The sequence below is a fragment of the Stenella coeruleoalba genome, assembly GCF_951394435.1.
Source record: "Stenella coeruleoalba genome assembly, chromosome: 4".
Taxonomy (NCBI): Eukaryota; Metazoa; Chordata; class Mammalia; order Artiodactyla; family Delphinidae; genus Stenella; species Stenella coeruleoalba.
Genome location: NC_137149.1, coordinates 99,941,759 through 99,964,014, shown reverse-complemented (window position 1 = coordinate 99,964,014; position 22,256 = coordinate 99,941,759). Strand labels below are relative to the sequence as shown.

Here is a 22,256-nt window from a genome sequence, read left to right as displayed (position 1 = left end):
CTTCATTTATGCAATGCTTCAGCAATACAGCAAGTTTTAAACTTTTATTTCCACACCGATGCTTAGCCACTCTGCTTTAATAACACATGAATAACACAAATGACAGAGACTCCCAAAAATAAATATGAAATAATATGTCTCAAAAATATGAGCAGAGGGGCTTCCCTGGTGGCGCAGTGGTTGAGGGTCCGCCTGCCGATGCAGGGGACACGGGTTCGTGCCCCGGTCCGGGAAGATCCCACATGCCGTGGAGCGGCTGGGCCCGTGAGCCATGGCCGCTGAGCCTGCGCGTCCGGAGCCCGTGCTCCGCAACGGGAGAGGCCACAGCAGTGAGAGGCCCGCGTACCGCAAAAAAAAAATATGAGCAGATACAAAGCTTTGAAAAAGAAACTCAACTATAGACAAAATATGCTCCAAGTGTATTATTTCTGAATCCTTGTAAAACACAACTCAAGTACCAAGTTCAATTTTGTATGCCTCTTGCCATAAAAGAATGTAGTCACCTAGGACAGAAAGTGGCTTCTAGAGGGCTTTAGCCCGTACTACACTACCAGGGAATTCTCTACAATTGGAAAACTCTGGGAAGGGATGTCTGACTCCAGTTTCAAAAACCCATGGAATTATCATCCAAGAAATCTATATACAAATATTTAATGTCACTGACACAGCAGGAGGTGTCAGAGAGCTAAGTATTGCCTGCTTTAGGCCCTCTGGCGGGCTATCAGCTGGAGCCACGAGGAGAAAGCAGCAGGACACTGGGAAAGGTCTGCGTGGGCTCAACATGCTCTGGGAACCCAAGCATCAACCCTTAAACACCTCACCGCATTTCCTTCAAGCTCTCCAACGTGTGGATACATTGTTTCTTTCAAGAAGGCTTTTCCTTCAGCAATATTTGCCCAAGTATTTCCTCTGTACACACTGTTTCGGAGCAATTAGAGTGAACAGGAGAGAGGAGGTCAGCAAAATGCAACCGGACACTTACATCCTGCGCTCAGAATAGCACCCGCTTGGACTCAGCCCCTCCCTTCCCAGCTGATAGGTTTTCATTCACTCCTTCTCGGCAATTACGTTTTTGACCATTGTAATTATTAACAAATGTCCACCAGGCCCCACTTTTTCTTTAGCATACTACCTCCTCCAATACACATAAATACATCATCACAATATCCTCTAGTGAAAAATAGGTTTAAGTCATTATGATTTCATGTCTGTAAAATGTTGAGATCCTGACCTCCAAAAATACAAAAGCCACCATTTCATCATTTTAGTCTCTCTCCTCAAAATACAGAGCAGAGGAAGGAAGAAGAATAAGGTTGGAGGTGTTTTAGGGGCTTTTTTTTCTTATCAATATAAATGATATAAATATATCAATGATCTTTGCAAAATCAAATGGGATTAATAGCAAACATAGGATCATCAGAGACTATATCATCTCATTTGACTAAGAGAAGTAAGAGAACCAAATTTCTAACTAAAAAAATTTAAACAAAGATTTTAGAGGACTATATAAAGTAATTCTATATATGCTTCATTTAGTTTATTTACACATTCATTTATTCATTCTTTCTTTTAACAAAATATTTAGTGAACGTCTACTTTGTTCCAGACCCTGTCCAACTTTTTTACTTTTATTTCCCTAAAAATAACCTTCCTGTAAATTCCATGCAGTTTCAACCATACTCTCTCTCTTAATATCCATCAGTAGACATGAGAATTTGTAGAATTATTCTTCCATTTGGACAGATGGGAGCACACTTCCTTTTGGACTTGGTTTTCAATGGAAGAGGAAAACCACCCCAATACATCATAATGGCATTTAGAGCACCGATCAAACTTCAGAAATGCAGACCCATTTCAGCCAATATTGTCTTGCTGTACTTTATGCTTCCTGAGTTGCTGGGTAGGCTTGATGTTAAGAAAAGGCCCCTCCTCGTGAAGTCAGAGTTGCCAAGGCTTGCCGGGGAGTTACCTAGCCTTGCAGAGCCAAGGCTTTATCTCAAGGATAAGGTGGAGTTTGCTCTTTTTCCCCTATTGCAAAATATGAGAATATTAAGTAATCTGTTTATATCATACAGATCCAAAATCCTGGCTGACTTTTTAACGGATAAAATATCCATAGAATTTCTTCCTCTAGAAAAAGCTACCTGGGATCTTTCTTCCTATCTCAACCCCAGTTCACCCAACAAAGTTTGCCAATTTCCATTAAGTGTGTTTGAAATGAAAAATCAGTCTTGTTCGTCATAGTGGGCATTTCTGGGTCACTCTGGTAATGTCAATTTGTCATTTATAGACCAATTCTGTGGAAATGTCTGGGCGGGAGCCTTTTGGAACAGAAACAAATAAGATATCTGAAATGTTACAAATTTTAAATGAGTTTATCCACAGTAGCCACTCTATGCCAAAAATGTTAGCTTTACAAAACACAGTAGAAGGTAGCCACTGAAAGAACAGACATACAAGCCTCTCTTTGTTTTGAAGATTAAATTCCACACTTGGTTTCCTTTCTCAAGAGTATCTTTTTAAACCATTAACACAAATGCACAGGAGGCAAATTATGTGAAAACGAGCTTTAGGTCTTTAAATATATATCTCACATAGATAAATTCATTATTTAAACAGAAGATGACTCCTCTTCTGACTCACTCTATTCTTAGTGAGTTTTGCAGCTGATGGTTTTCTACTGAGTTTTTAGAATGTGGATTAAGTGTCACACCACCCACTGAGAGTAAAGTTGAAGCAGGTGAACTGAGGGTATGGTTGGAAATCTCAACCTGTCTCCCCTGCTCAGAGCTACAGCATTAGAAAGAACTACCAGGGAGCATCTGACTCTGCTTGCCTTCAGGCTGAGCTGAATCCAGTCACCCCAAACTGAGCGACCTTAAGAAGAACTTTCAAAGCATAAACATTTCAGAGTAACTAGAGTTACTGGAAGTCACCCTAATAATCATTTAATGGGAGTGCACCTTATTTGTGCAAATTACTTTAAGAAACAAAGTTTTATCTTAAGCTCACTTGTGCCAAGTGTGCTGCAATATACTCCAACCATGTTTATCCAAGAAGCCAAGAGAAATAAATACTTGGATAAAAGGAAACACATTTGATAACAGAAATGTTAGGTGTTCCAGCTCCTTCTTCTTCACCACACACATGCTTAAGGAAGGAAGCCCCTCAGCTCCTTGCCCTCTGAATTTCTGATCCTTAAACCTGGAGCACTTACTTCCGCCATAAATGTACCAGAAACTCAGCTACTTCGTAACAAAAATAACAGTCTGCTTTCCTTCAAGTACACTCTATGCAATTAAAAATATGAGACAGACTCACATCCTTGTGGAAAACATTCCCCAAAATCTTGATTAGAAGTCTTGACAGTCAAGTCATCTGTTTCTTCACTCTCAACCACTGGGACCATGAATAAGCCATCAAGCCCATCTCCATTTCAACCTCTTTACACTTTCACCTAGAGTTACTACAAAATTTAAGTGCTAGGTGAGAAAGTGGATGAAGCCAGGTGAGAAAATGGGAGGGTCAACTGGGAGGGCACTGAATTAGAAACAACAGTTCCGAATTACTGTTTCATGACTTCTGCTATAAGGAGCCCACACTGTTGGATGTTCTCCACCAAATAATGGCCATAAGCAACCATCCTACAGGGCCTCAGGATTCAACCACAGGCAACTAGCTAAACATGCTTTGAAAGAAATGTAATCAACCCAAGCTCCACTCAATGTGAAAGATAATCATTAAAATAGAAGTCTTACCAGAATAGGAAAATACACAAAATCCATGTGGCAAGCTGAGTCATCACAAAGACAATTTTACAGATATCTCTACCTTTTGCCGTTTTTGTTTCTCCATAAAGAAACCCAGCTACAGATTTGTGTGCTATTCATTACAGTGTTGTCTTAATTTTGTGCTTGAAAATCAAGGGAAAAACTTCTTAGTCAAAGACTTAAGAAACCTATGTACAATATCCTACTGCAGTAGAGTGCTGTCAGTCCTATAGACCTTACAAATTCAAGAGGTGATTTACATCTCCTGTGAACTTAGCTAGAAGGTTATTCTCAAGGAACACACACACACACAGAGTACACATCTCACCCCCACGCTTTCTTACAGATTTTTCTACTTAATTGTCCTGAAATTATAGGATATTTGCTCATTCCTACAATATTTCTTATATTCATATGCTATAACTTTAAGATTCTTATCTCCCCTTTGACACTGGGACAGTGACAGAGTCAGCACAATGAAGACTTAGCAGCATGGGTTACTAGAATCTTCAGACAAAAGTTTCACTATTTTGCTTTCACTAACTTGGCATTTTCCCACAGTCATGTTGTAAAAGTGCAAGGAACCCATAAAACAATATGAAAGAAAATATTGTGGTTTCCTTTTTCCTAAGAAACGTAGGCATCAAATTCTTATTATTCAGTCTCAAGAGCATACATGTGGCAAGTAGGGAGATGGGGGGCTGGGGGAACCAACACTCCAGCACTACAGGGTCAGAAGAAACTTACCTAGGAAACATAATGGCCACACTATTCACACTATCCCAGGTGGCACAGGAGTATCACTTGCCTGGGACCTGGTGTTCAGTCTGGTTGACGAATCACTCCAGAACACACAGTATCCACCTTCTTTTTCCCAACTCCACCACCCGTCTGGTCCAAGTCTTGGTAGGCATTAAGTAATTACCAAATGGTACCCATCAGACTGGAGTTTCCAAAATACATATGAATCCTTTCTCAGGTGATTTTAAAGGGCAGAATTTAAGACATGGTTCACCAGGAAGTCTTACTTAACTTTATGGGTACTTTCTAGAACCTTGATTGTTTTTAAAACTGTCATTATAAATGTTGTATACCTGTCACGCCTTCAAATAATTATTTTAATAAATATTAATTAAGCCCTGCCTTACGACTGTCAAATAAATAGTATTATTCCCACATCATTGATAAGTCAAGAGACAAGAGAAGAAAAGGCACACTGAAAGCACCATAGCACCAGCTAAAATTTAACTCTTATTTGATTTTCAACTGGCACTGGAGAACATTAATAAAAGAGGTCCTAGAGATTTTTTAAGTAAAAACTGCTTGTCTCAGAAACTAACACACCATTGTAAAGCAATTATACTCCAATAAAGATGTTAAAAAAAGAAAAGAGTAAGAGCGACAACATCAAGAAAGGGTCTACAGATATAGATATTGAAAAGATAATAATAGAATATTATAATAGACTTTTGGATAGTAAAAAAATAAACTACCCAAACTCAGTCCAAAAGTGTATAGATACAGTGAATAGATAAATGTATTCATTCATTAAATAAACTGAATTTGTAATTAAAAACTTTCCCACAAAGAAAAGTAGCCCCAAGTGGCTTCCCTGTAAAAAAAAAAAAAAACAAAAAATGCTTGTCCATCTTTCCTTAACTGAGACACATCCATAATTACCACTCTTTAACTCCTCAGCTTAGCCCCATGTTTCCTGCAGTAATGGTATCGTTCTCTCTCTGCAACATCTGTTTTTCTACCCTGCAGGCTATAAGAAAGAATATTAGAAGATACTGCCAAATACATTTATATAAATCTAGCAGCTTTCCTGAATTAGTCATTGGAAGGTAGTTAATATTATCTGGCAAAATATTGATTTTTGACAGAGAGGCACAGCTAACACAGGCACCTGCTTCAAAGTAAGACCTTTTTGTTGTTGTTGTCAACCATGCGGGACAACACTGATTCAGATTCTGATGGTCCACGGAAGTTCTTAGAATTACTCTGTGTTGAAGCAAAATGTGGAGATTAATGAAACTCCACAGATAGGCTTGGGTTTTTAACTTCAAAATTATAAGATACATGAAATGCATGAGTGCTACTATTTACAAAGACATATGTATATGAATATACACTTCCCCAGACCCAGCGAGCTCACCTTCTACTTCTTCTTCATCACACACATGCTTAAGGAAGGAAGCCCCTCTGTCCAGGACAGCTTCATCCTCCATCCTATAGTAATAAAAAAGAAAAAAAGAATGCTCAGACTTCTCCTGGAGTGAGCCACTGGACACAGCCCAGCTTCTGGGCAGGTGAACCTGCAAGCTGCTGTTCATGTTAACAGGGCAGAGTCCCTCTTCCTTTGGTGTCTGCTGCTGCTTCACTCCTTCAGCTCCTCTCATTGGTGCTTGAGAATATGCCGGTCCCACATAGCTTCAGTTCTAACCTTGACAGGGCACCCACAGGGACAGGTAAGAGAAAATCATCTCGATCCTTTAGGCTGGATGCTGGGGGTTCTCCCCTTTGGGATGCGCCCCCAAAAAAAGATGAAAGGAAAAAAAAATACCAAGAGAGGAAGTTTGGTGTGCCTGGAGTGCTCGTGATGATCGTTTGTGGAAATCCAGCTTCAGTGCTTAGCTCTTTAAACACCCACTGCATAAAAATGTATACCCTCACACACACACACGCACACATGCACACCCACCCACGCACAGAAAGCGACAGGGAGTTAGGCTAGTGCACAGTGGAAGCCTAGCTTCCAGCCAGCCTCTTAATACCAGCACAGCCCAGTGTTCTCTGTTGAGTGGCAAGCTTTGAGTCACATGTTGGCCTTACGGAAATCTGACATCTGAGGATTATCCAGCAACCCGGCTTCGGCAACAGTCACATATATATGCCACCCATTCATTCATTTTCCACATTCTTAATCACACGTCTCTCTCTATGTATATCTGTCCCGTTAACTCTTCCCTGAAGGGCATAAAGTTCTTCATTTTGTAGCCACGTTATGCTGTCCTCCTGTCTCCTTACATAATAGGATGTCTGCAATTTCCTATGCTAAATAAGACCTCAGGATCCAACCAAGTAAGGACAGCGTTTGTACGGCCTCCAGATGCCAAACATGTCTCTGGTTTATAGAATAAGTTAAGGTTTATTTCCATATTCTGTGACTTCTTTTCATTGCATTAACTTTGACATACAGAATTCCATGAACTCTATTTATAGTGAAAGCAGAAAGAAATCCCGAATTGCTCAAATGCTGCTTGTGTCGTACCGGTCTAGAAACAAAGAACGTTCTCTGAGGAGAGCTGTCCTATGTCATACCGTACATGAGCTCTACCAGAGAGTGAAATGTTCACTCTGTATTCCATTCATCCAATTATATGCTCGGGTATTGAATACTGTACTGTAGGTCTGTTTTCCATACTGTCTGTATAACTTATTCTTGTGCTTCCCATATTTGTTATCATCTATGTGATATGCACTGAATCTTTTTCTTCCTTTCTATTTTAGGAGCATCTCACAAAGCAACCATCTGAGCTTAAAAAGTCAGAAATATGGTGTCAGGTAGACCCGGATTCAAAAAACCTAGTTCTACCTCTTAGTATTTCTATCACCTAGAGCAAAGTATCCAACTTTTTTGAGCCTTGGTTTTACCATCTCCAAAACAGGGGGAGATAATATCAACCTTGTAGGAAATTCAAATCAGGTAACACACATGAAAGCACTCAGTTTTGTGCCTAGCACCTGTTACATGTTTAATAAAGGTTTGTTTCCTTCCTTTCTTCTTCACCTGACCTTTATTGGTGGACAATGCCATTAAGAAACTCATTACTTTTGGAAACTTGCAGAATATCCTTTTTCAGGGATGTGGGTCTTATGCGTAAAAGTTCATCTTTTTTCCTTTTCTCTACTCAAACTAAAAATATAAAACTAAATAAAAACAGGACATGGATCAGCCAGCAGGATCAGAGTAGAAAAGAAAATGCCTTGAAGATCTGAGAGGTCAAGTCAGTTACCAGCCTCTGTGAGCCTCTGGTTCCCATGAAGATTAAATAATCCAACATATTTACTGATTCAGCAAATATTTATTTAGTGTCTGCTATGTTCCTGGCACTCTTGAGAGGGAGGGGAATATATTTTTGAATAAGGCAGACAAAATGTCTCAAAAACTAATAATAAATAGATGAACAAGGTAATCTTAGCATTAATTGCTTTGCAGAAAAAAATAATAATAAGGCAGGGGGCTACTTAGCATAAGGTGGTTCAGATGTGGATTCTGAGGAGGTGACATTTGAGCAGAGATGAAAATGACAGGAAGGAACCAGGCATTTGACAATCTGAGGGCAGAACATTCCAAGCAAAGGGAATAGCAAGGGCAAAGGCCTTAAGGTGGGAAGAAGTTCAGCATGTTATAGGAACAGAGCAAGGTCAGTGAGCCTGCACAGATAGACAGGAGATCAACTGGAGGTGACAATGCAGGAGGGAATCAGGGCCATGCAGCTCATGGTAAGAAGTTAGAATTTTAGGTGTTACGGCAGCCTCTGAAGAGTTTCAAGATGGAAAGTGACTTGAGCTGTTTTGCCTTTTAAAGGATCACTCTGGGGCTTCCCTGGTGGCGCAGTGGTTGAGAGTCCACCTGCCGATGCAAGGGACACGGGTTCGTGCCCCGGTCCGGGAGGATCCCACATGCCGCGGAGCGGCTAGGCCCGTGAGCCATGGCCGCTGAGCCTGCACGTCCGGAGCCTGTGCCCCGCAACGGGAGAGGCCACAGCAGTAAGAGGCCTGCGTACTGCAAAGGGAAAAAAAAATAAAATAAAAAATAAAATAATAATAATAATAAAGGATCACTCTGGCTGCTATGTGAAAAGTGCATAGTCAGGAGACAAAAGAAACTAACAAACTATCTCAGGAGCCCAGGGAAGACTATGGGAGAAACAGGTTTCAGGGGAGGAACCAAGGGTTCTTTTCTGGCCACTTTATGGTTGAGATGCTTATTATATATTAAAAAAGAACTGTCAGGCACACAACTAGATGGAGGTCTAAGGCTAGAGCTCAGAAGCCTAAGGTTGGAGATAAAAATTGGGGAATCAATGAATAAAGCTAGTATCTGAAGCTATTACTAGATGAAATTCAGGAATAAAATACAGAAATAGAGGAGTTGACCTAAGATCCTGTGCCAGGCATGCCGGGCATGCCAACATTTACAAGCAGAGCAGAGGAACAAAAGCAGTCAATGAGGTAAGAGGAAAACCAGGACAGAGTGATGTCAAGGAAGTTGAGGAAAGAGGAGAGGGCCGTTATCGAGAGGCTGAGAAAGACGGAGACAGAGAAGAAAAACTTGGGTTTGGCAATATGGAGGTCATTGGTAACGATGACCAAAGTACTTCAAACATACCATGCACAGTGCTAGACACACAGGCAGCATTCAGTCATTCCCTCTTCTCTTTCCTGCCCTCCTCCATTCATCCATTCAGTAAATATTTGCTGAGTACCTACTAGGTGCCATGCACCCTTCTGGGCACTGGAGATACAGTGATGAGCAAGACAGACAGAGGCTCTAGTGTAATCATATCTGCCTTCTCGAAGACTTCCCCTAGCAATCTGAGGGCTGGTCCAAAGAACAAGACCCCATCAGTAATACAGCACTCGTAGACCTAGGTAAGGATGACAGCTTAATGGAGAAATTTCCTTAAAAGGCCTTGGAAACACAACAAAATCCTGGAGTCCTGTACTACTGCATCTACATTCATAGTACTGTCTCCCCTTCAGGAAACAAAGAGTAGTGTGGCCCACATTTCTTCTCAGAACAAACGCTTTCCATTCCTATCAACCTACAGAATCCAACACAATTTCCTGCAGAATATCATTTCTGCACCCCACCATTAATCACGCTGGTCCCAAAGTCATTTACTGACTTTTCACACATTTCCTAAATAAAATGTTTACTAGCCTTTGCACCTAAGCCCTTCCCAAAATCGCATACAACAAACAATCAAAGCAGAATTAAAGGAAGAAAGCAGTAACAATTGAAGGAGACCGTACAAACGTGAATGCCCAGAGCCCTCTTCCTGGGTGGAGAAAACCATCCAGCCTAACTGAAGCACTGTCCCCAGGCTCTGTCTGAGTTAGAGAGAGAATAATGGTTGGGGCATTCTTTGGCTCTTTGATACATATTTCACATTCCCTCCAAGACTATACATAGCAAGTAATTAGAAACCTAGTTCTTTCTGATGGACAATGCAGAGAATCTGTAAGCAGCCTCCTCCTCCCTGTAGGAAGTGAAAAAGAAAATGCAAACTGAAAATATAAAACCTGCACGCCCAAAGCAGCCCTCTCCCGGTCAAGACCAAGTGCAGCCTGGCACATCTGGGCTTTTGCACCAAGTACAGGGATTTTACAGCTTTCTTCCATCTTTACACCACAAGCGTCAATTATTTGGGTTTGTGTTCGCCCTCCCCACCAAATCCTCTCAGCAGTTGCTTGCTATTATTAGTAAGACAGAGATATCTTTCAAAATGACGGTCTGACCCAACCAGATTTCCCCTCTACCAGGAAGAAGAAATGAACTCATCTGGTCCCTAATCAGGCCCCCAAATCCATTCTGAAATGTTCCTTTCACACGAACTGCACTTGCTGAAAACAAAGAAGGGAAGGAGCATGCTTCTAAACAGCTCCCTAGGTTGCTCGCATCGCCAGCGTGAGGCAAAGTTCAGAACAGATTTGCAAGCTTCTCACCATCATCACGGGGATAAGGGTCATACCAGTCAGTATAAAATCCACACGGGGCCGATACTGCCTTCCTTCAACAGGGCCTCTGACAGTAGAAGTTCGACCCCTTCCCCAGAAGTCCACACAACGTGGGGCTTCTCTCATCCTCCATTATTCTGGGACACAAAAGTGATTTAACTGTAACACATGTCAAATCTGCTGCGAAACGGACCAGCTCTCAGCAGCCGGTCCTAATCGCCGAACAGGCTTGTAAGGGTGACTTAAGCCCGGCACGAGAAACATGTGTGCAGAACTGTCAGCCATTGGGCCATGGGCACCCATCTACATTCCACTCCTCTGAGTTCCCACCCCTAGAGCCCTCGCCAACTGCCAACGTGCTCACCAGCTAGTCCACACAGAGCAAGCAGCTGCCACGCAGCCCGTCAGCAAGTGGCAGGCCGCCAGCACACAAGTTTCAGAATGTGAGCCCTGTCACAGTGCTGCTAAAGGTTGAAGGTCTTTGGTGTGCTAGCCTTTAGATTAGCCTCACTTGCCCTCCCACCTCCCTTCTCCCATCCCTCCCCTGTTCTGTCTCCCACGCCAGCATTTCACTCGTCTCTATAGTAACAGCATCTGGTTTCAGGGTTATAACTTTATGCAGAGCAATTCTCCTCCTAACTGAAGGCTTTTGCCAAAGGATGCACTAGCAGCAAAAAGGCTGCTGCTTAAGGTGGAGCCACGTGTTCCCTTGCCACCCCAGGACCGCGGCTAGGTTCTGAGCTGCAGGGTCACAGCCGCAGCAGCACCCAGACCCAGGAAAGCGGAAAACAGCCCTCTGACCTTGGCACACTGGTGTGTACACAGAGGAATCATTCTGGGGCTGTAGCCCCACTCCCAGAGCCAACCCCCTCTCCTCCACACCCTGTTCTCCACTTAACCAAGCCGCACGTGGATCGAATGAGCAGTGGGGCTTTCTGACTGCTTCCAAAAAGGCACCAGACCATGGCACCCTAGGGAGCAGAACGGTTCCAGTTGTTCACAAGTCCATACCTGACTTGGACACCACCGGTTCTTTCCATGCGTACAACTTAATCAGTTAACCTCACATTAAAGCTCATCTCACTTTATCCTCACTAGCTGTTTACAACAGCAAGGGAACCCCATAATCTCTCACTTTACAACAGCTTTCCTGTGCACAGCAAATGTTTACACACATGCCCGCACACACCGAAGTGACGCACGCAGGGGAGTGGACAAATACCAGGAAGTGAAGAGTTGTATTATTAGTATTAGCTGTTGCTGTCGTGAAAATTATATTTACACTGTGCATAAGGGCCTTTCCTTGAGGACTAAAAGGGGTTCATCTCAAGTCTCAGAGCTCAAATGCAGGCTCTCCTTGCTCCTTGGCTGGTCTTAGATCAGATGGGAGGCAAAAAATCAGTATTTTCACAGGTCTTTTTCAGGAGCCACACAGAATGCAACCACCAGTACTGACATCTAAAATTATACCCTCACACACACATCCCCGAATTCTATTTCCTATTCAACTCATCTCTAAGAAGTGGGGAACCGTTTTCATCACCCATTATTTGCCAACGTGATGTTTTCTTTCAAAGTTTGTAAACCACACAGTGTTTTACTGGTGCCTTTGTTGTTTTGGAAAATCTGCTGTCCACATTTTCAACGTACACATAAAGAACAACATCGGTTCTCCAAAGCACAGGCGACAGGGGAGAGCAATCCCAGTGGCTGCAAAGAGCACTGCCATCTCTCGGCAACACGTGTTCACTACAGGGAAGTGGCCAGCAGGGGCGGAGGAAAAGCTGCAACTGTTTCCTTCCTAACTTCACCTCGTCGGGTGCTGAGAGGGCCTTCCACTCCCGCAGGGAGGAAGGGAGAAGAACGCGGGTGTGGGCTTAACTGTAGAGACTCCTGGAGCTCTGGACGTAGGTGCTGGGAGAAAGAAACATCAATGTGGCAAACCTGATAAGCATGACTAATGGCAGAGGCGAGTCCCAGCGATCAGGCGGCAGCAAAGCAAAGCAAATCCCCTCCACAGAGTTCAGGAGTGCCCTCAGCAGTCTGGAAATGTAAACAGGCCCGAGGTCAGGGAGAAAGGGGTGACAGCCCCACACGAAATCAGACTGGATAAAAGGTGAAAATGGAATCCAGAGCAGGATCACGCCAAACATAATTCTGGATTTATGAACTGCATTAAAAGTTCATTTGCACTCTTGGGCATTTATCCTAAAGAAGTGAAAACTTATGTTCACACAGAAACCTGTACATGAATGTTCAGAGCAGCTTTATTTGTAATAGCCAAAAACTAGTAATTAGCCCAGATGTCTTTCAACAGGTGAATGGTTAAACCAACTGGTATATCCATACCATGGAATACTGCTTAGCAATAAAAAGAAACAAACTATTGGTGAAAAAAAAGTAAATTGAATGAATCTCCAAGAGATTAGGCTATGAAAAAGGCCAATCCCAAAAGGTTACATACTGTATGGTTCCATTTATACAACATTTTTGAAATGACAAAATTTTAGATGCGAAGGACAGTTAGTGGTGACCAGAGTATAGAGATGGCAGCGGGTGGTGCTCACAGTTATAAAAGGGCAACATGAAAGGTCCTTGCTGAGTTGGTCCTGTTCAGCATCTTACCTGTGGTGACAAATACACGAATCTACATAGGTGATAAAATTGTACAGAACTGAAAACACACACATACACCCATACAAAGAAATGACTACAAATAAAACTGAGGAAATCTGAATAAGTGGATCATAAGTGATCAGTGAATCATATCAGTGCCAAAATCCTGGTCGCGATACTGTACTAAAGTTTTGCAAAATGTTAACGGTGGGGAATACTGGCAGTATACAAGTGATCTCTCTGTATTATTTCTCAAATATACATGTGAATCTACAATTATTTCAATAAAAATTTCAATTTAGAAAAGGTCATTTCAAATCTGCTTTTTAAAATTTCCCCTGGAAACTTTATTTAATATGATGGCCAGTTACAGAAGCTGGTCCATCTACACATATGCAGAATCAGGTAAAAGTGAGTGCAAATCCCAGATGTGCCCTTTAGTAACTGTGTAACCTTGGGAAAGTTAGTTAACCTCTCGCTTCAGTGTGCTTTAAAATGACCCTAAAACACTTCATAAGTGATTTAGGGTATTAAGTAAGTAAGTTCCCAGAGTAAATATATTCAATTAATTTTAGTTGAATCTAAATCTAAGGTCCCAAGGGTCCAGAGAGTATAGTAGAGTTATTAACAGTCTTACAAGCCCAAAGGCCTAGTTCTGTCCCCGTAAGCAAATGCATGGGAGTGTCAACTGGGGAGACCAGCAATAAACTGCCCTTCAAGGCCAAGGATCAAACTCCTCTCTCCCATCTTCTGCATGTTGGGGCAAGGTCTCCTGCACTGTCCTCAGACTGCTGACTGAGCTCTGAAAGGCTGGAGCAGGCTCAGCAATAAAGGACAGGGAAAGAACTAGTAGCAGGATGGAGACAGCATGAAGGGAGAGGAAGGGCCTGGAGGCTCAGGGGAGGTGACAGATGAAGGGAGAAATTGTAGAGAGGGTATTAAGTGCTGAAAAGGGAACGGCTTGCCTGACCCCCTGGGACATCCGCCTGACTTACCCTTACACCGTTTAATTTTTTTTAATGGGCTGATCCACTTGCTTCCGATCCATATGCTTCTGCTTCTGACCAGACTTCCTACATCAAAAATTCAGCACTTTGCCCACCGAAAGTTTTCTCAGAGTTTTGACTGTTAGGAACAGGAAAAGGAGGCTCCCTTCTCAACTCTTAACTTTCAACTGCCCTTCTTCAAGGGCCCAGGTATGGAAACAGAAAGGTCCTAAGAGAGAGTTCAGGCGAGAACTGGAAGGCTGGGGCTACTCCATGGGAGAGCCAGGAGGGAAGCAGTGGGCACATCCATCCTGTCCCCCAAATCCTCCCTGCGGCCAGCCCTCCAGCCAAGAGCCAGACCGAACCAGCAGCCAAGTAAAGAAGGCAGAGCAAAGGAAAGAAGGGGAGGCCCACAGGGTAAAAGTGGGGGAAAGGGCATCTATAGCTGGAAACCCATCCTGCAACGCATGTGCCAACATGTCCAGGCTTAGAAGTGAGTGTATCGGGGCTGGAATGCTACCTGCCCTCCCACCAATGGCTTCTAACTGATCTTCCTGGCTCTGGACTCACTCCCCACTTATCCATCCATCTACAGAACAAATCTGGTATCATTCTTCTTTTAAAGATCATTCATTACATTGAAGATGAAGTCCAAACTGCTCAACATGGAATTTAAGGCTTATCATGAGCCCTTCCACACGTAGCTCTGGCCACTCTCCACGCCATTCCATTCCCTGAACAGGCTACCATACCTTCGTGTGCGTGCTGTTTCCTCTAAATACCATGTCATCCTAGTTAACCCATTCTTCAAGATCCAACTCTCTAGAATGCTCTCTACACTCTCAAACACATCCTTCCCCAAGAAGAGCCATGCTTCTTCCTCTGTTCTCCATTGGCTCCTTGAACGTGTCTGCTTCTCACGCAGCAGGTACAACACTGCACTATCATTTATTTAACCTCAAGCGACTGTCCTTGGACACATCATGGCAGTTGTCCCCACCACCGTATGAGGTCTTTGAGAGCGAGTATCATCTTTCCTGAGCCTTTCTACCTCCAGGGTCAAGCATAGGCGCTACACATAGTAAGTACTCATCAAATGTTGATGAATGAATGGATTGATCAATCAACCATTGAGGAAGGGGTACAGTGAGGGTACATACATGTTTGGTACTAAGTGCATCTCTAAGTGTAAAGACCCTATATGTAGTTTTCAAACATGAACCCCATACACAAGCTAATTTTCAATTACTTGTCAAAACGCTGATTTGCTCCAAAGTCAGAGGGGGAAATGGCTATGTTGTATCCCTTGAAAAATGTTACGTCTATGGATGAATTAAGTGATTTTTTTAAAGAATAATCTTAACTATCTAATTTTTTCCTTGTTGCCTAACTTTAGAACTTAACCTTTCACATAGACCGTAACTGCACTGTGATATGCAGAATTAAGTTCAAATGAGAATTTCCCCTTGTCTGCTTAAAACTAAAAACTTAAGAGGTACCTAGATCTGTCACATAGTAGGTTCTAAGTAAATATGTGCTTAACGACTATATGAATGAATGAACTTAAATCACAGCTTATACTGCTTTAAAAATCCAGAAGAGGGCTTCCCTGGTGGCACAGTGGTTAAGAATCTGCCTGCCAAAGCAGAGGACATGGGTTCGAGCCCTGGTCCGGAAAGATCCCACATGCCGTGAAGCAACTAAGCCTGTGCACCACAACTACTGAGCCTGTGCTCTAGAGCCCGCGAGCCACAACTGCTGAAGCCCGCGTGCCTAGAGCCTGTGTTCCGCAACAAGAGAAGACACCACAATGAGAAGCCCGCACACCGCAACGAAGAATAGCCCCCGCTCGCCGCAACTAGAGAAAGCCCACGTGCAGCAACGAAGACCCAATGCAGCCAAAAATAAATAAATAAATTTTAAAAAATAAATAAATTAAAAAAAAAATCCAGAAGAAGCATGAGAAGCTATGAGAAAGCTCAGTTTTGTTCCTCAGGCCTGAAACTGGACAAATAAAACTCTGTAATGTGTTTAGGTAAACCAATACAGAAGCTGGATAGCAACTACCTGCAAAAGGAAATTAGGATTTGAAATGTCAACATAAACTTTGAGCTCTGGAAATTGCAGCCTAACTTTAAACTTATACATAGTTAATGTTAATTGTCTGTAGTAATTAGTACAGGGATAGCCCGGATATCCAGAGTTAATTCATACTTCTCATTTGAGTCTGTGACTTGGCATACATTCATTGTGGCTTCTACAGTGACCTCAGGTCAGATCCAGGTTGGCAGGTGGATGGGGACTCCAGAGTAGGTGTTTGTTCCAGGACACAGTGCTGGGAGTCAGCTGAATGGCATCTGCGCAGGTACAGCTCCTGAGATCCCACCTCTGACACCCAGAGCTAACAGTGGAGAAAGCAGCCTTCCCTTCCCAACCCTACCCAAAGTTGCAGCCACACCATTCACATCTTCCATCTTGAACCACCACATCTGCTGGCAAGGACAAGGCTCCTGGCATTTTACTGAGCTCTTGCTACATGCCAGGCAATGTGTTAAGCACCATGCACGCATTATTTCATTCATGATGCTGTAAAATTTTGCCCATCTGGCTTAATAATAAGACAGGGATGAAGGTTTTAGCTAAAGGACTTCAATACCTGTAACAATGTAGGGACTGAGAGTAGGGATTCTCATCATCGATTAGTTCCTTAACAGTCCCACGTTTAAAACATTTTCTACACACCAGGTATTGTGCTAAGCACTTTACAATGCTTGTTTGATTCAATCCTCATGACAACCCCATAAGGTAAATACTTTTAACATACCCATTTACAGTTGTAATTTGAAGTTAATAATTTACCCAAAATCACACAGCAAGTGTGACAAGAAGACCAGGCAGGAAGTTTAACTTAACCACTCTCTCATACTCCTTCAAAATTAACCAACCGATGTCCATCAGGGATTACCTTCAAGAATTTTTTTTCATATTACTTAACTTCAGTATGCCTTCCTATAACTTCAAATTATATCACTTACACTCACCTCTTTCCCTATCTTGGTGTATCTATGGGCCAGAAGTTGAAGTATCCTCTAACAGGCTTCCCAAATAAATGTCTTTATTTTTATTCAGCAAACACTTAGGTTAAGCTTACTATGTGCCAGCCACTGCTGTAACTGCTTTACAAATATCATCAGCTCATTTCATTCTCACAATAATCTAATGAGGTATGTGCCATTTTTATCATCAACATCTCTGAGGCACAGCGAGATTTAGTTACTTACCCGAAGTCACACAGCTAACTGTCGAAGTCAGGATTGAAACCCAGGTGGTCTAGATCTATAGGTCTGTACTCTTAACCACTACATGTCATGCTGCCTCCCTTTAGCTAATTTGATTGATCTGTTCCAAACTCTTTAGGAACCCAGGATCACAAATTTAAACAGACCTTTGGTGAAAGAGCAGACTCACCAGAATACCTACAGAGTATACAGACCCTTGACATTCATCAAACTCCTCCCCAACCCTGTTTTGCAAATGCTCAAATTCACAAATATCACCATAACATACAATTTCTGATATAATGTGTGGTCAAGTGTAACTATACGAGTTTCTGAATTCCCAAGGAAAAGAAGGCTACCGGGATGACAGGCAGTGCAGGGGGTGGGCCATCCACCAGGCTCAGTCTGGGCTCACCAGTGGCACAGGGGGTCACCACTAATGTCTCTATAAAGCACAAATGACTACATGGTATGACCCTTCAGGGCTCCCCGCAAATAGCCGAAATCACAATTGTTAGGTTCACGCAGGCCAAGGATCTACTGTACCAAAGTCCGAAGAGTACATCGCTCATGATACGGGCTCTACCATTAAGCAGAAAACCGACTTTATCTCATAAACTTTATAAGCACAGTTCACTGTTTCATGAAGATACTTCTCTAGTCTATTTTCCCTTACCAATGTCTCTTTCCACAATACTGTTCAAAGTTTATCCTTCATTTTCCTCAAGGAATCTCTCAGTGTATATACTTGTGATCAAATTTTCCAAAGTTTAACTTCTCATTCAGTTAACCAATTTATTGAGTGGCTACTATGAATAGGCCTTATTCTAGGCGCTAAGGATAAATCCATAGTGGAAAAACATACAATCAACAAAATTCAAAAGTAAATTGTATAATATGTTAGGGGGTGATACTGCTACGGAAAAATGTAAGCAAGGAAGAGATTTAAGGAGTGCTGGTGGGATGGGGTGGGAGCAGAGTGACTCCCAGTGGCTAGAGCAGTGTAGGATAGGAGATAAGTCCAGAAAGGTCAAACTAAAGGAGGGGCAGGCTGCATGGCCTGGGAGGCTATTCAAAGGTCTTTGACATTTACTCTGAGCAACTAGAAACCACTGGGGGTTTCTGAGCAGCCATAATATTTCCTCAAGCTTACAGTCTTCTTTACTTTTTAAATCTTTGTCATTATATAAACATTTCCATTAAGGTCCTCCCCGGAACCTACTTCTACTCAGAAGGTCTTCCAAGGGCCACAGCACAGAAGGTACAGGCAGGGTCTGCCGGGGCAGCTTCCTACAGCAGCCAGGCCGGAGCCGGCTTCAGTCCTCTGTGTGCAGATCAAGGAGCGGACCAACCCACCTTAGAAGAATTTACCCCCAGTGTTTAGCACCTACACACTGACTTCCGCCTCATGTCAGTCCTCTGAACTAAGGCCAATCTGCATTAACTTATTCATATACTCATTATTAACTTCTGCCAAACTAGCCTTGAAGTTCATGACTTATGTAGTTGCCACCTGAATCCTCACCTACCTAAATTTGCCCCAGAGATGGCAGCTCTCAGTGTTAGAAGATGCCAAAGCAGATGACTAACACGTAGGTATCAAGAGAATACTGTGGAATGGATTTTTTGGTGGCTTTTTAACACCCATGACTCAAATCTATGCTCTAAATAATAAAGGAATATGTTTAAAGTTGTTTTTAACAGTAAATTTTCTGGATTAATCTTGTAAGAACACAAAGGACATGGAAAGATTGCAAATTCCTTAGTTACATCTATTGTATTTTAGGAAAAATGCACTCAGCTTGTCAACCCTTGTCTAATGATGGAAGAAATACTTGTATGGCTCTAGTGGCTTCTTAGCAAGGAGTGGGCCACCCCAGAGAAGCATGGTACTCCCTAACTTAAAAACACCCTCTTTAACTCTGGTAGATTAAAAAGAAACCTACCAGATATAACTATCAAATGCAAAATGCAGGTTGAGATCCTGATTTGAACAAATCAACTGGTTTTAAAAAAATAGGGGGGACAATTAAGGAAGCTTGAATATTTAATTGAGTATTAGATGATACTAACAAATTACTGTTAATTTCTATTAGGTATGATAATAGTATTGGGTTTTTTTTAATGTATTTATTTCTTAGAAATATTTTATTAATTGGTAAAATAACACTATGTAGGATTCGCTTTAAAATCTTCCAGCTAAAAAAAAAGCTGGGGGTGTGTGAGACAAGATTGGCAACATATCGGGAATTGTTGAAGCTGCATAATGGTAGACGGGAGTTCCTGTACAATTCTCTCCTCTTTTGTTCATGTTTGAAATATTCCAAAATAAAAAGCTTTTTAAAAAATTCCAGGTGGCCAACACTTTCTGGAGGGAAGGGGTTGGTGGCGCCGGGAGCAGTTAGTGAGCCGCACCACAAACAAGAGCTCACACACACACACATACAAACACACAGGTGCACGCACACGTGCACATCCACACATGCACCCACTGTGTCTCCAGGCAGCGGCCACAGCCGCATCTCCGACAGCAGCTCCAGGCAAAGTGACAGAGGACAGTGCTGTGATTTGACTAAGTGGACATCACCTTCAGTCAGTCCCCAGCCATCTGCTGTGTGGCTGACAGGGTCTTGGTGCTCCGGCCAGGTGTCAAGCCTGAGCCTCTGAGGTGGGAGAGCCAAGTCCAGGACATCGGTCTACCAGAGACCTCCTGGCCCCATGTAATATCAAACGGCAAAAGCTCTCACACAGATCTCCATCTCAACACTAAGACCCAGCTCCACTCAACGACCAGCAAGCTACAGTGCAGGACACCCTATGCCAAACAACTAGCAAGACAGGAACACAACCCCACCCATTAGCAGAGAGGCTGCCTAAAACCATAATAAGGTCACAGACGCCCCAAAACACACCACCAGACGTGGTCCTGCCCACCAGAAAGACAAGATCCAGCCTCATCCACAAGAACACAGGCACCAGTCCCCTCCACCAGGAAGCCTACACAACTCACCGAACCAACCTTAGCCACTGGGGGCAGACACCAAAAACAATGGGAACTACAAACCTGCAGCCTGCAAAAAGGAGACCCTAAACACAGTAAGTTAAGCAAAATGAGAAGACAGAGAAATACACAGCAGATAAAGGAGCAACGTAAAAACCTACCAGACCAAACAAATAAGAGGAAATAGGCAGTCTACCTTAAAAAGAATTCAGAGTAATGATAGTAAAGATATCCAAAATCTTGGAAATAGAATGGAGAAAATACAAGAAACATTTAACAAGGACCTAGAAGAACTAAAGAACAAACAAACTGATGAACAACACAATAAATTAAATCTAAAATTCTCTAGAAGGAATCAATAGCAGAATAACTGGAGCAGAAGAACGGATAAGTGACCTGGAAGATAAAACAGTGGAAATAACTACCACAGAGCAGAAAAAAGAATGAAAAGAATTGAGGACAGTCTCAAAGACCTCTGGGACAACACTAAACGCACCAACAGTTGAATTATAGGTGTCCCAGAAGAAGAAGAGAAAAATAAAAGGGACGGAGAAAATATTTGAAGAGATTATAGTTGAACACTTCCCTAATATAGGAAAGGAAATAGTCAATCAAATCCAGGAAACACAGAGAGTCCCATACAGGATAAATCCAAGGAGAAACACGTCAAGGCACATATTAATCAACCTATCAAAAATTAAATATAAAGAAAACATATTAAAGCAGCAAGGGAAGAGCAACAAATAACGTACAAGGGAATCCCCATAACGTTAACAGCTGATCTTTCAGCAGAAACTCTACAAGCCAGAAGGGAGTGGCAGGACATATTTAAAGTGATGAAAGGGGAAAACCTACAACCAAGATTACTCTACCAGCAAGGATCTCATTCAGATTTGACGGAGAAATTAAAACTTTTACAGACAAGCAAAAGCTGAGAGAATTCAGCACCACCAAACCAGCTTTACAACAAATGCTAAAGGAACTTCTCCAGGCAGGAAACACAAGAGAAGGAAAACATCCACAGTAACAAACCCAAAACAATTAAGAAAATGGTAATAGGAAAATATATATCGATAACTAACTTAAATGTAAATGGATTCAATGCTTCCAATAAAAGACGTAGACTGGCTGAATGGTTACAAAAACAAGACCCGTATATATGCTGTCTACAAGACACTCACTTCAGACCTAGAGACACATACAGACTGAAAGTGAGGGGATGGATAAAGATATTCCATGCAAAAGGATATCAAAAGAAAGCTGGAGTAGCAATTCTCATATCAGACAAAATACAATTTAAAATAAAGATTATTACAAGAGACAAAGAAGGACACTACATAATGATCAAGGGATCGATCCAAGAAGAAGATATAACAATTGTAAATATTTATGCACCAAACAGGAGCACCTCAATACATAAGGCAAATGCTAACAGCTATAAAAGGGGAAATTGACAGTAACACAATCAGACTAGGGAACTTTAACACCCCACTTTCACCAATGGACAGATCATCCAAAATGAAAATAAATAAGGAAACACAAGCTTTAAATGATACATTAAACAAGATGGACTTAATTGGTATTTATAGGACATTCCATCCAAAAACAACAGAATACACATTCTCCTTAAGTGCTCATGGAACATTCTCCAGGATAGATCATATCTTGGGTCACAAATCAAGCCTTGGTAAATTTAAGAAAATTGAAGTCGTATCAAATATCTTTTCCGACCACAACGCTATGAGACTAGATATCAATTACAGGGAAAAAATCTGTGAAAAATACAAACACATGGAGGCTAAACAGTACACTACTAAATAACCAAGAGATCACTGAAGAAATCAAAGAGGAAATC

At 42.1% G+C, this 22,256-nt stretch overlaps 1 protein-coding gene across 5 annotated transcripts in view; it reads right to left on the bottom strand.

The window, feature by feature from the left end:
• The window catches only part of SLC4A4 (solute carrier family 4 member 4), a 352,077-nt gene that overhangs the window by 291,426 nt on the left and 38,395 nt on the right, over positions 1–22,256 (bottom strand). For 2 of the 5 annotated variants that reach the window (XM_079920092.1, XM_079920093.1), the window contains exons 1-2: positions 12,465–12,714; positions 5,929–6,002 (exon numbers count right to left, since the gene is read on the bottom strand). In XM_079920092.1, coding sequence (XP_079776218.1) covers positions 5,929–6,002; positions 12,465–12,673 — 283 coding nt within the window. In that variant the 5' untranslated portion in view covers positions 12,674–12,714. Of the gene's footprint in view, positions 1–5,450; positions 6,003–12,464; positions 12,715–22,256 lie in introns of those variants that run through there. The other 3 variants (XM_079920094.1, XM_079920096.1, XM_079920095.1) reach the window with 2 other exon arrangements.